This window comes from Mesoplodon densirostris, chromosome 12 (genome assembly GCF_025265405.1).
Source record: "Mesoplodon densirostris isolate mMesDen1 chromosome 12, mMesDen1 primary haplotype, whole genome shotgun sequence".
NCBI lineage: Eukaryota > Metazoa > Chordata > Mammalia > Artiodactyla > Ziphiidae > Mesoplodon > Mesoplodon densirostris.
This window is the reverse complement of record NC_082672.1, coordinates 42,824,174-42,838,129: the sequence shown is the minus strand read 5'-3', so window position 1 is coordinate 42,838,129 and position 13,956 is coordinate 42,824,174. Positions and strand designations below refer to the sequence as shown.

The 13,956-nt window shown below is 33.6% G+C and overlaps 2 protein-coding genes across 3 annotated transcripts in view; one reads left to right on the top strand and one right to left on the bottom strand.

Moving 5' to 3' along the window:
- The window catches only part of CEP85L (centrosomal protein 85 like), a 151,267-nt gene that overhangs the window by 83,800 nt on the left and 53,511 nt on the right, over positions 1–13,956 (bottom strand). The window lies entirely within an intron of this gene.
- Positions 10,290–10,448, top strand: PLN (phospholamban). The gene has a single exon (XM_060115436.1). The coding sequence runs from the start codon at positions 10,290–10,292 to the stop codon at positions 10,446–10,448; it is 159 nt and encodes a 52-aa protein (XP_059971419.1).

Here is a 13,956-nt window from a genome sequence, read left to right as displayed (position 1 = left end):
TTTCTTTGGAAGAAGCCAAAATCATCTCCATTTAAGGACACATAAGCAGCTGCTGCAGAAGATTTTAGTTACCCATAAGAAAGTGAAGCAGACTGAGTTCACTCTGCTATAAGTATTTTAAAAATTAAAAATAACAAGTAGTTTCTCCAGAATTACAGTCGAGATTTAAGAATTAGAATCTGGAGGTGTGGTGATTTAAGTAAATCTAATATATAAACAAAAAAATTAGAAAAAACAGGAAAATGATGCCTGGCTTGTCAAAGGAATCCTTTTCTGTTCTTGGAAGTTCAAAACATCATTCCATTTACTAAAATTTCATTTACACAGTAATTTTCAGGAAAACCACTACTGCATTAAATGAGGCACACCCTTTCAGAAGTACTAAATTTCCAAACACATGCACACCTATTATCAATAAAATATCACTAACTAGGATGCCACTGATTAATGATTTGTGATTATTTTTTGCTAGAAAGTTACTCTTGATACTGTCAGCTTATTAGAATTTTAGTAAGATTTTATGGTAATTTAATGTAGCTGTTAAAAAATCCTAAGTACTTAAATGTGTAAACAGCAACTTTTCTTGGGGTGATATCTATCAGTTCAAATGAGAATTACTATCCATAAAAATGTTGTTAAAGCCCTAACTGAGAAAACACAAAATTTTTTAAACCAAAATCAGATTTCTCAGCCTGGCTTTCTCACACATACTCTCTCCCCCATACACACGTAGGTATGAGAAAAGAAGAAAATAAGTCAGGAAAAGGTATAAAATTTGAGTCTGTGACAATGTTTAATTATTGTCTTGATAGAAGCTAACATTATGAAGCTGCAGTATTAAAGCAACAGCAACAACAAACTCAGTGAAAGTTGTTTGGCTTAAGCCAGTATTATTATTCTCATTCTATTAAAATTCCTATTACTTTATTTTAGTTCTTCAACATTATCACCCTCAGTTTACAATTACTTCTAAGCCTGAAGATGCATGAACCTTTAAAAAAGAGCTTTCTACCATGCTGAACTTACTTTTTCACTTATCTCCCATATACTTTTTAAAATAAAGAACAAAAGGCACAAAGTGTTAATGACCTTTCCATACCTAAGGTTAAGATAAATGACATTCTAAAAAGTTTGGTTGTGATAAGACTATGGCTAACCAATCATAACTTCAGAATTCCTGTGTGACATCATAAGACCTCCCTAGAACACTTTTTCTCCTCCACCTACTTCAATTGTTCCCATAACTCTGGTAACAGTCAGAAAACTTTCCAGCTAAACGCCGGATAATACTTCATACAACTTACAATAATCTATATTGTGATCATCACAGCAGCCAAGGTAAGAAACAGATTTCACTGATTATGGCAATTCTTACTTTCTGTAACTCAAACTCACTGAACTTTTTAAAAAGTTAATCATATTTTATAAACTTCAGTTCAAAGTTAGATAATAACATGTCTGACTGACATAAAGCTTAATTTCTAAATAAATGCTTATCCATTCAGTGATAGTAAGAATAAGACTTAACCCAAAAATGATAAAGATAGCATTCACCTTTGGTCCTGGTTGTTGGTTTGTCATTTTAATTTAACCTTCACTTTTATTTTGCTCTTCAAAAGTAAATTTCTGCCAACTAAAATATCTTTCAATCATGTTACCACGTTTGGTACTAGTGGTGATTTGATTTTTCCATGCAAAAATATGGTTTCATTTTGTTATGTGTTACTCTGCTGAGAAGTAGGGTAGGACTGAGCTGTGTGCTTACATCCGGAATACTAAGAACAGTTGTGTTACTGGCATGACTACTCCAATATTATCATTATGATTCTTTACAGGGAATATTAAGGAAGTGGAGTTTAAGAACATATAGCACGAACTAAGTCCAGTCAACTTCTATTAAAAAATCCAAGCTTTTAATAAATTGAGTTATTTATATTAAATTCAATATTATATCATAAATAACAAGTTTGGACATTTCAAAACACTTGTCAAAAACATGTAAAATTCTTTCTAAAGTTACAGAGCATTAATTTCTTTATTTTAAAAATAAAGAGACGTTATTTTGGTAGCACAAATATTCCTAAGTATCGCATTTGAGTGAATTTGATCAAATGAATGTTTCTTCTGCTATTAATGAATATACTTTTATCAAGTTACTATCCTCTAGTGTTCCTCAGTTTCCTCTCTTGTATTTGGAAGGTGGGGAGGAGGATGAAAAAATGCCCAGGAATGGAGATGCCACCATAAATTTTATAACTTCTGTTTAAATTCTATTCTACTCTTTATCCTCAATTTAATATATGAAATGTGTTTTCATTCTTAACTTTCAGTCAGGGAATAAAGGATACTACATTGATTTTATTTCATTATTTTTATTTTTATATATATGTCAAAATAGAATTTACCTCTAGAATTCTAAGTTCTTATGACATGTTAACTCTACTGCTTTTTATAGATAAGAACTTTGTATAATTCCTTAAGCAGCTTTCCTTGAGGCATGCAAAAGCATTTCTAATTTTTGTCTACCACTGAGGCACCCTAACTGCCTCTAAGTATATCTTCATATTCATAAAATGTTTTTCCTTTGATATTACACAAGAGTCACTCAGTGCAGGTGTTTTCTATGCAGATTTATGCATTTTTACTCAAATATCTATCAAATTACATTCTCACACTTCAAATGAGATGTTCATGAATTCTTTTATAGTACCAAAATTTCACATCACATACTGCTCCACGAAGTTAATTTCTAGAAAGAGCAGAAATTCTGCTATTAAAGTTATCCTTCGTGTGTCCAGGTTAACGGAAATTACAGTTACAGTGACTGTTATTCAAATTTGAAACATAATGCCCTAGTGCCAGACATAATGTCCCAACTAGTTCATCTCTTTCATAAGGTGAAATTTAAGTACTGTCTTTGTTTCATGTGGTTTAAGACTAAGTGTTTAAAAGAAAAAAAAAAGTGTCTGATGAAATAAAATGGAAGAAATGTGAAAGATGTTTAAATTATGAAAAATTGATTAAGTCTTAAAAACACATGAAAGAGCTAGAGTACTCTGTCTAACTAAGAGGAGTCACGTCACTATCATTTCCTAAAACTCAAGTATCAAAATTATTTTAACAGTATTTCAGTGGACATAAAGAAAAATAATATTCCAGAAAAAACTGCATTTCGTTACTTACTGATATTATTTCTTAATCTCACTAATTAATTGGAGATAGAATATTTACATAAACAAAATAGTTCCCCAGAAGAATTAAAATTTTAATGTATTAAATGTATTAGGTAAAATATTAACTGTGTCATGTATTAAAGTTTTAAGTAAAAATTAGAGTACCTAAATTAGACTGTATATTTATTACCAATCCTAGAAATAAAGAGGGCAACTAAAACTTCCTTCTTTATTCTTGAACAATTTTCTAAATGCACCATATACAAATATTTCATTTGATCCTCTTAAATCCCTATATGTTTGACACTCCATCTCTATTTTATAGTTTAGGAACAGATGCAAAAAGGTGAACTGCCCAAGGTCACAGAGCTAGGAAATGGTGGAGCCTTGACAAGAGCCAAGATTTTATGACTCTAAACCACACACACATCTCATCCACTGATCAACATGGCTTAAAAATAAATCATGACATTGGCAAAACAAAATAAATTTCAAGTCCTCAAATGGCACTCTAAAAGGCAAAGTTAGAGGATACAAACTTCTATCTTAATTTAAAACCACTCCACATTTCATTTAAAGTTAAATTTATGCATGAGGTATGATGTCCTTAATAGCCTTATAATATTCTCCTGATCACTTTCAAAGCCAGGAATATAAGAAAGTTATAGATGTCCTCAGTTATTAAGCAATATACCCTGGAAGACAAAACTCTAACTGCACAGATTTTAAAGAACAATAACATGCACAAATTAAAGTTTCTTTTTATTTAATTTGTTTCATTGCTAAAATACTCATGTCTTTAATCTTTAGCTTTGATACCGAAAATTCAGGTTAATTTCTCCTCAAAACTTTCCAAAAAATTACATTTTGTTATGTACTGTTTCTTAATCTCACTAATTAATTGGAGATAGGAGAATACTTGCATAAACAAAAAAACACACTTTCGTATTTTATTCCAGTTCCATATTAAATCCTTGGCTTTCCTCAGTTTCATTTCTGACCTCCTCACATTCTACCATTTAAAATATTTAACCTCATTTGTTCTGAAGTGCTTGAATAGAGCAATCTTGCTTTATTTATGCTATGAAAATCACTAACTTTCATCTAAACTGTTAACACAGTACTGATCACACCAGCAAAGAAGAAAACCTAAAGGTTAGAAATCAAGGAAGTGATGTTTCTAAATTACAGTGACCTAAATCAGATAATATGTAGTCTCTTTGAACATTTCCAGAAACAGTACATCAATGTTCTTACCCTACATAATTCTGAAGCATGTATTACCAGAGAAACACAAGAAAATGAGGCCTGGGGGTACAGCTCCACCCCAGTAAACTTGTAGTCAACTGAGGACCTCTAGTGCTTTCTAAAATGTATTTCACCTTCAGGTCTTTCCAAAACAGGGAGAGAGGGGAGGCCAACTTACCCACATTAGTGGGGATATATTTAACTGGCATTCATTTTCCTTAAAACTTCCTCTACACTTCCTCCTCACATGCTTTTCCCCCCAAAGAAGAATCTGAAGGTTAAAAAGAATATTTTAATTGCAAATAAATTAATCTTAGCATAATAAACAGACAATAAAGACAAGTCTACAGACTAGCAACAGCAGTGTGCCAATTTCAAAGAGAAAATCTGTATGCTGCTGTTTAATGAATTTTCCTAAAGGCAGAGCTTTGAACTCAGGGAAACAATTCATTATGGGGTCAATTTAGGGGTTGAGAATATGTTGATTTTTATATGTTTACACAATTCTTCTCATAACCAGGCAGAAGCAGCTTGAAGATTCTTTCAAATAGCCAGTGTGGACCAACAAAGCTCTGGAAAGTTGCTGACACAAAATAACTTCCAAGTTTATTAGCATTAGGCAATCTCAAAAGGAAAATGATTCTACCAAAGTGAACTTTTGGATGCCAACAGATTGATGGCAAATCTAATGATGAACTGTCCTGATTTAATTCAACAACCACAACAAAAAAGATGCATACACAATCGCTTCAGGATTATCTGCGAAAATGACAGCAAAGAGTAGGAAAAAATAGCGCCCCCCCCCCAATAATCCTAATATAGACAAGTCCTGTAACTCAAATCTATAGAGAATTCTAATCTTCTGAACAAATCTAATGGGAAAAATTTTTCAAAAAATTATCTGTCAGACTGTAGTCTTAGATGTGTATTACTTGAATTTACTAGCAAAATATGTCCATGTTTACTTTACTAAAAGCATAAACAAGCAGATAAAAATTAAAGGGAAGCAAAATTCTGAATACCACAAATAAAGAATCTAAGGAATTTATGGTTTCAGCAGAGGGAGTACTGAAAAAAACCCTGAAGTTCAGTAAGTTCTGCAAAGCACTGAAAGTGCTTAAATTACACGTGGGGATTACTGCTCAGCGTATACAACATCATTAAGGTATCAATTGTCTAGCAAGTCATAAAGCAGACACCAAAAGTCTGCAAAAGTCTACTGAGGTTCCTTTTGCACAAGAATGCATCTGATGTTACCTTAAGAAATAGAAATCAGTGCAGACAAAGTGAGAACTACTGCAGAAGCTGACAAGGTACCTTGCACCCAAAATGTTGCCTAACATGGCACATGATACCTGTTGAAGGATTAGAGTTGCCTGTAGTTTGGTCTCTCCTTCTTCCACTTCAAAAAAACAGAATACTATCTTGAACTTGACTGTATTTACTTCCCAATTTCATCTTTTTGAGCAAAAGAGGAAAAATGGACAAGCAAAGGCTTTATAAATCCTACAAAGAACAGTAAAGGGTTATTCTTCCCATCCGTCCAAAAATTAGAATAATCACAGTGCCCACAGACATACAAGATACTCTGTGGGTACTTTTCTGCCTCTTACATGTAACTCAAGAGACAGGGATCTGGCACATCTACAACCAAATTCCTATCAAAGCATCTTTCATATTTTCAATATTCTGATACTAGGGCCCGGATGGTGAATTAATTTTCAAAGTATCCTTACTCCTCTTGTACTAAACACTTAATTTACATAACTGTCATCCTTTTAAAAAGCCCTCCCTGGGGGGAGTGTTGGGGGGGGTAGAGCTAATTTCAGTCTCCTTGGCTGTTTAGGCCAGATGTAAGTTCAGAGTACCCCAACACAATATATTTCTGACTATCCCAAAAGAATGCTCTAAAAGATTAAATTAAATGAAAATAGAGTGAAACTATTTTTCTAGGCTCTCCACCAAATACTACTGCATTAACAGCTTTGCTCTAAGAAAGAGAAGAAAAAAAAAGACTGCAGGAATTCTAAACTCATAGGATGGTTGTGACCACAGAGGAGGAAAAAAAAAAAAAAAGATAAACACCTGACAACCATGCCATAAATTATGATGTAGTGAAGGTCACAGACAACTCTAAAAATAGGACTGTGCTGTTCCCACACATGGTTTTTCAATTCTCAACATATGACTGGAAGCCCCATCTTGTAGGGATGAATTTTGGCTTAATTATTATCATACAGATTTTGGAAGTTCAGCAGAATTAGGACTCAACACATTTTAGATTGTATCACTGTAAAATAAATTGAGCCCAATAAGTTGCATGCAGATAGCTAACACTTCAGCATGTAAAGTAGATCTGTTTCGGTTTTAGCATAAGGTTATAAAGTGACTACAAATCACTTTAGAATTATAACATATTTCTAAGTTTGACAAGAAGTAAGACTATCTTTGGTTGTCTCCTTTATAATCAATTTGTCTCCAGGAACAAACTATCCTTTTCCAACCATAGTTGGCTGAAGTATTACGAGATCATCTTTAAAATCTATTCATTGTATATTCATCATTAGATAGCTCATCTATTTAGGGCACACCTCTTTGTATTTCACAAACACCAAATACCCACTTGTACAAAGCCCAGTTCAGGCTAACAAAAAGAAAGAGACTTGAGAAGAATATTGGAGATTATGTGTTTATCAAATTCTATTTTCTACATGGTTAATCTGTTAATCACAGCACTATCTTTGATCATTAATAATTTTCTAAAAATATTAAAGTAAATCATAAAAACCCTTGTTCAACTTCACTGACTTGTTCAAATGGTACTAATTTTGCACTAAGTACTAGAATACAAAATAAACACGTGATTTCTTATACTCACAAACTAGAATTCTATTTGGGGGCACAGGCATGTAAATCAAAATTACAGCAGAGCTCGATAGCCATATCTTGATACAGGTAATACCAGAGCCCTACTAAAACCCAACAGAGGTGATAACCAATTCTGCCTTAATTGAGTAATGGAAGGTTTCATTAGGAAGTGATATTTAAACTGGGCCTTAAGGATTAACTGAAGTTTGCCTGGCAAAGAATCAAAGGTAGAGGCAGGGGGAGGGAAGACATTCCAGGCAGAGCCAGAACAACATGTGCAAAGGACAGAATCATAAAAGGGAATGAAGTATTTATGGAAAGGTGACATGTTTCATGTGACTCAAGTACCACTCACCAGTGTCAGGGTAGGGAGTGACTCTTGTATATGCTTCATGATGAATAACTAGCCTGTTCTTCCCTTTCCATGTTATATCTCACAATAATTTTAAAATTTAGAACTTTTATACCATTTAAGTCCTGAAACTTCACAAAAATTAAGTTTAAATAGGAATTACCAATGCTAATTCTTTACAACCTTCTTAGCTGTACTGTTATATAAAGAGATTAGTCAGATTTATATAATAAAGTAAGAAAGAAAACCTTCTCCACAATTACCCAACAGTATAAATCCGCTATATCTGTAATAAACAAATATAAGCCGAAACAACTTAAAGGATGCTTCTTCTTAAGGAACAAAAGTAAACCCCTTTATTTTTATAGTATTTTACCTGAGGAATTAAAAAAAAGTAATTAAATTAAATTTATACCAAGCTTATGCTGTCATTTTCTATTAAGTAACAGCCACTTGTGTTGGAGAATGAAGAATATATGCTAAAGACATATATATATATATGTACATATATATATATATATACTCTAGAGAAACACAGTTTGTTACCAACTCTTTGAAAGAATGAAGTTTGACCTAAGTTGGTTTTTTGGATCTCCTCACTATAGGCCAATACTATGAAGGAGACCAGAGTCTTCAGCCAAATGAAAGCCCATAATTCAAACATATATATATACTATCAAATGTAAAATAGATAGCTAGTGGGAAGCAGCTGCATAGCACAGGGAGATCAGCTCAGTGCTTTGTGACCACCTAGGGCGGTGGGATAGGGAGGGTGGGAGGGAGATGCAAGAGGGAGGGCATATGGGGATATATGTATACGTATAGCTGATTCACTTTGTTATACAGCAGAAACTAACACACCATTGTAAAACAATTATACTCCAACAAAGATGTTAAAAAAAATTAATAGAGCCAAGTTGAAGTGCTGAAATTATATAGAATCTAACCACCATATACCACATGGTTTCTTTGTAACAATAAATGAGGAGTTCTAACTGATCAGTCCTAATATATATCTTCTCCTTCCTCATTCTTTCAGTTCTTCCCTCTGCTGTCTTCAGCACTAGTCTCTCTCAGAAATACAGCTGAAGGTTGAGATGGGTTTATAGCCACTAGAGAGAAAATGAAATCAGGCAGCTGGGGTAAGGTAGTAATATCTTGATTAGCAGTGATATATCAACAAATGTTAACTGCTATTATCTTTGGCAGTTAATTACAGTTATTTTTTTTTAATTCCATTTCTAATTTTTCTTATTTCAAAATTTACACAGACGTATCCTGATTGACAACAAATATCACAAAAAGTTAATAGCTATTATCTATGGGCAGTTAACTCACAGCTAATTTTTAATCTATATCTAATTTTCTACAATGATCTGTTGTTTTAAGTTTTGTTCTGTTAATTAATTAGCACAGATAATTGATTAGGCAGCAACTAATTAATTAATTAGGCAGAATAGCTTGTGGAAGCTCTGAAAGAAAACAAATGGAAACGCTGTTCTTAAGTACAGGTCCTTTGCAAATAGCAACTGTCTGTGGTAGACAGTGAGATAATGATAATTTTATTACTATGCCTTCTGAGTCTTGACAGCCGTCAGTACTTAATATCATCTTGTTAAAAAGTTACTTAAAATAGCATATTCTACAAAGCTATAAAATCATAAAAAGGAATGAGAAACATTTGAATCTATAGTTCTGGTAAAACACCGCTCATTGAACTATTTCATTCTGGAGTGAAATCAACATCCAGAGAATAATTTAGTGCATGCATTTCTTATTATATGACTTGCTCTGGAGCTATTTATATACTAATGTTCACAACAATTATGCTCACAGAGAAACAGCCTTAATAAAACTGTATGTAAGGACTTCCCCGGTGGTGCAGAGGTTAAGAACCTGCCTGCCAATGCAGGGGGCACAGGTTCGAGCCCTGGTCCGGGAAGATCCCACATGCCACGGAGCAACTAAGCCCGTGCACCACAACTACTGAGCCTGCGCTCTAGAGCCTGCGAGCCACAACTACTGAGCCCGCAAGCCACAACTACTGTGCCCACGTGCCACAACTACTGCAGTCCGCACGCCTAGAGCCTGTGCTCCGCAAAAAAGAGAAGGCACCGCAATGAGAAGCCCACACACCACAACAAAGAGTAGCCCCCACTCGCCGCAACTAAAGAAAGCCCGCGCACAGCAAAAAAGACCCAACAGAGCCAAAAATAAATAAATTAATTTAAAAAAATAAACTATATGTAAGAACTTTTGCCCAAGGGAATAGCCCAAAACAAGCTGCACCCTAACCAAACTATACTTCCAGTCATTTTGAGAGGAGGAGGCAAAGACTAAAGTTATTACACCCCAAATACAAGACATCATGGTGACCATCACCAAAACAGACTGACAGAGACAGAGCAACACACACACAGACTACAGAGATATTTGATGTCATAAATACAAATAATGTTGAGGAAGAGGGATTAACGCAAAACTGTGTTTTACCTGTTCAGAGGATAGGTTACACATATTATGCTAATCCATTTTCTATTTTTACATTCCAGGCAACCTAAAAGAAGATAGTGATCTCACACTTGGCTGGCAGCTTTTATCTTTCTCTTGACCGTTTAAAACTTCAGGCCTCCTGCCTTCCTGGTGTCATGGATAAAGTCCAATACCTCACTCGCTCTGCTATAAGAAGAGCTTCAACCATTGACGTGCCTCAACACGCACGTCAAAATCTCCAGAACCTATTTGTCAATTTCTGTCTCATCTTAATATGTCTCTTGCTGATTTGCATCATCGTGATGCTTCTCTGAAGTTCTGCTGCAATCTCCAGTGCTGCAACTTATCACCATCGGCTTAAAGTCTATCATCCCATGAAGAAGGGAAAACAATACTATATAAGAGACCACTTCCTAAGTAGAAGAATTTCTTTGTGAAAAGGTCAAGATTTGGAACAAAACAAATTGTTAGCAAATGTATTCATCTGCTGGATGTTGTAAACATAAAAAGGGCTTTATTTTAAAAAATTAACTTTAAAATGACTATAATGTAAGTGTGCATAATGTAACTGCTAATTTTCTCAAAAGAGCTTATAAGTTTCTATCCCAAATCTTTCCTAAGGATGAACTAGGGGTTTAGTTTTGAAACTGCACTGCTAACAAGTTCACTTCATATATAAAGCATTAGCTTCACTCTTTGGGGGTAAATATAATTTATACTGTACTGTAAAAGCCTCTTTGATGTTTATTAAGTATTTTTCAGGTCTGCACCAAGTATATCAAAATAATCATTCAAATGAAATGTCATCATTTGAAACAGACCTAACATCTGTTATCTTTACTATCATCATAAAGAAGTCTTTGTAGTAACTCTATCAGAACCTACATTCTAAAATAGAAATTGTTTTTTGTATACTACTCTAATATTTTAAGTTTATGAAAATCAAGTTAAAAAACCAAGACCATACCCTTACATAAGTAAAATTTAACTAATTTTTTCAAAGAATTACAGAATTTTAGCACGTGTAGGTAAACTGTAAATCTGTTCTCTCTAGGACTTTATGATCAATAGACAATAACTGTTGGTTACTTTAACATCTGACATTGTGATTAGCCATAAATACTAATACACTAATAGAACAGAATCAACCTTAATTTAAGGCACTATAGCTAATTATCTGAGTTAGAGCACATAACTGCCACACTGTATCTCTGGAATCATGAAATTTTAAGACATTAGAATGATTTTACAGGTTGTCTTCTGTTCTAATCTCACACTCAATGTAGGCAAGGAACAGAATAAAAGAAAAAATATTATTTCAAGCATTAAAAAATAAAATTTTTAATTATCTCTCCAAAATTAACAAATTCTTTGATTAAATTTTGAAATGAACTTTTTACTCCACTATTGTTTATGATAGGGCTTAGCTATTTTCCTTAATCTATCACCCAGATGGTAAATACATATTTGGTAGGCCACTCAACTACACTAAATTATAGATCCAGCAATACTAATCTACAATGATCTTCTTGCTGAATACATTTCCAGTTTCCCCTCTAGTCATTTAAAAATATCTTCCAACAACTCATTAAACAATAGAAGTAAAAACTGGTTTGGAAAATATATTCACCAAAATTTGGTAATTTAAATTGACTCAGTTTAAAATTAAGCCTAAAATGGTTTACACCTATATTGCACAATCCAGTAATTTTAACTTATGTTCAAGACATACTACCGATATAGTAATTATTAAAGGAGTAGAAAATATGTAATTTCCTATACGATTTGCCAAAATATGGTTACTAAAAGAACTGGAAAAGTCGGTGTTGACCTTGGTTTGTAACACAAGTGCTACTAAGAAAATAGTGAAGGAAATATTTATTGCTTTTAAGTTTTTTCTGAATCCCTGAGGGGTACTGGAGATAGGAAGGGGGATAATTTTGGTTCACTGATATCTGAGAAAAGAGGGAAAAGGGGTTTCTTACTAACAGAGGGATTTCTTGAGTGAAACCTCATCTGTGGGTTGGATATCCCTAACATCAACTAGAAGAGCTTATAAACAAGAAGTAATGCATTCACTTCACTGGTGTCAATAATAACCCATGCAAAAAATAACCAAGTTCTGTAATTAGCTGCAATGATCTTAAAAAATAAGTGGAAATTTTGCAATAATAAATTCTATCCTTTTCATTATGTTGCGCATTACAACATCAACTTCAAACTATAAGCTGTGAGGTTATGGAGTTTTTCCTAAGTCAAACAGAAATAAAGAATTTTTTTGTTTTTCATTCTGCCTTTAACAGAAATTAAAACCTTATACTTGAGGATTACAGAATACCGTACCTTAGATTATATTGTAAAACAAAAACCCATTCTTTAAATGCAACTTATTTATTCTGTTTATCATGATGTATAAAGAGTAAGATATAATGAACTATGTATTTAAACATTTTTAAATACCAAATGCTCAAATACTTTCTACTGTAGAATAAACTCTAATCTTACTTTACAGGGTACCAAAATTGAACTAATTCTTTTTTTTTTTTTTTTTTTTTTTTGCGGTACCCGGGCCTCTCACTGTTGTGGCCTCTCCCGTTGCGGAGCACAGGCTCCGGACGCGCAGGCTCAGCGGCCATGGCTCACGGGCCCAGCCGCTCCGCGGCATGTGGGATCCTCCCAGACCGGGGCACGAACCCGTGTCCCCTGTATCGGCAGGCGGACTCTCAACCACTGCATCACCAGAGAAGCCCTGAACTAATTCTTAAATGTTTAATGTTGTCTTTTTTTATTTTATCTGGTCCAAAATGTTTATTTAATGCAAATCACCTACATTAAAATGAACCTTCTTGAACTCAGTGAAACTGCTCATGATTGATATGACCATAAAACAATCTAATTATAAGCAGTTTTGATTTTCTAGCTTGTTTTCAGTGACTTTCCCCAAATAAAATAAGATCAAGATTTCCTAGTACAGACACAAGAGGGCAGACCTACATAAAACAATGAATTTCCTCCTGTCTAGAAATTATTTATCCTTTGATTATTTTTGAGTCTTCTGGAAAAGTGAGAAAATGGTAAAATTTCAAAAACATTTGCTCTTCTTCTAAGTAACAGCACACTTTAAAATGACTAAAAATTATATGCCAATACTATACAGAAAAGATGACAGATTGAAAAAAGCCAAACACATTAATAAGTTTATTCATTAAAACATGTATACAAAAATCAATTATATTCATTTTAGTTACCTAGTGAATGTCATATCCTATCTATTGAGAGTGTCACAGTGTCCACATCTTTCAATGCAGTTGTGCTATATTATGTTAAACAGTAAAAAAGTTAAAAACAAAACACGGTGCAAAAATAAGAATAAAAACAAGAAAACTTTCTTTTCAGAGAATGTAATAGAATACACAAAATGCTCTCACATTAAAAATAAAAACCTTTCATTCATATGTGATGTTAGACAAAAAGCAAGTCATTTAGCTTTAAGTCATTCTACCAAATATTTATATATTTTATTGATATAGGAGAAATCTTCCAGTAAAATACGTTGAAATCATTAGGTGCCAATATCCTGGCTGATCAAGCCTCTCCCTGGTTAAAACAAGCACAAAATTTTATCTTCCTCCTAATGATTGCAACCCAGAACTCAGAAAGATCCTACAGAATATAAGAGAAAAGAAGAACTACTTTGTCAATAAAGAGAACACTTCTTCACTTCTGTCTGGGGGCTCCACTGCGAGCTTATACGGATCCAATGGACACTGTTGCATGTAGAAGTATGCATCCTCCAATCCCTTCTCACCCCACCCCAAAAGG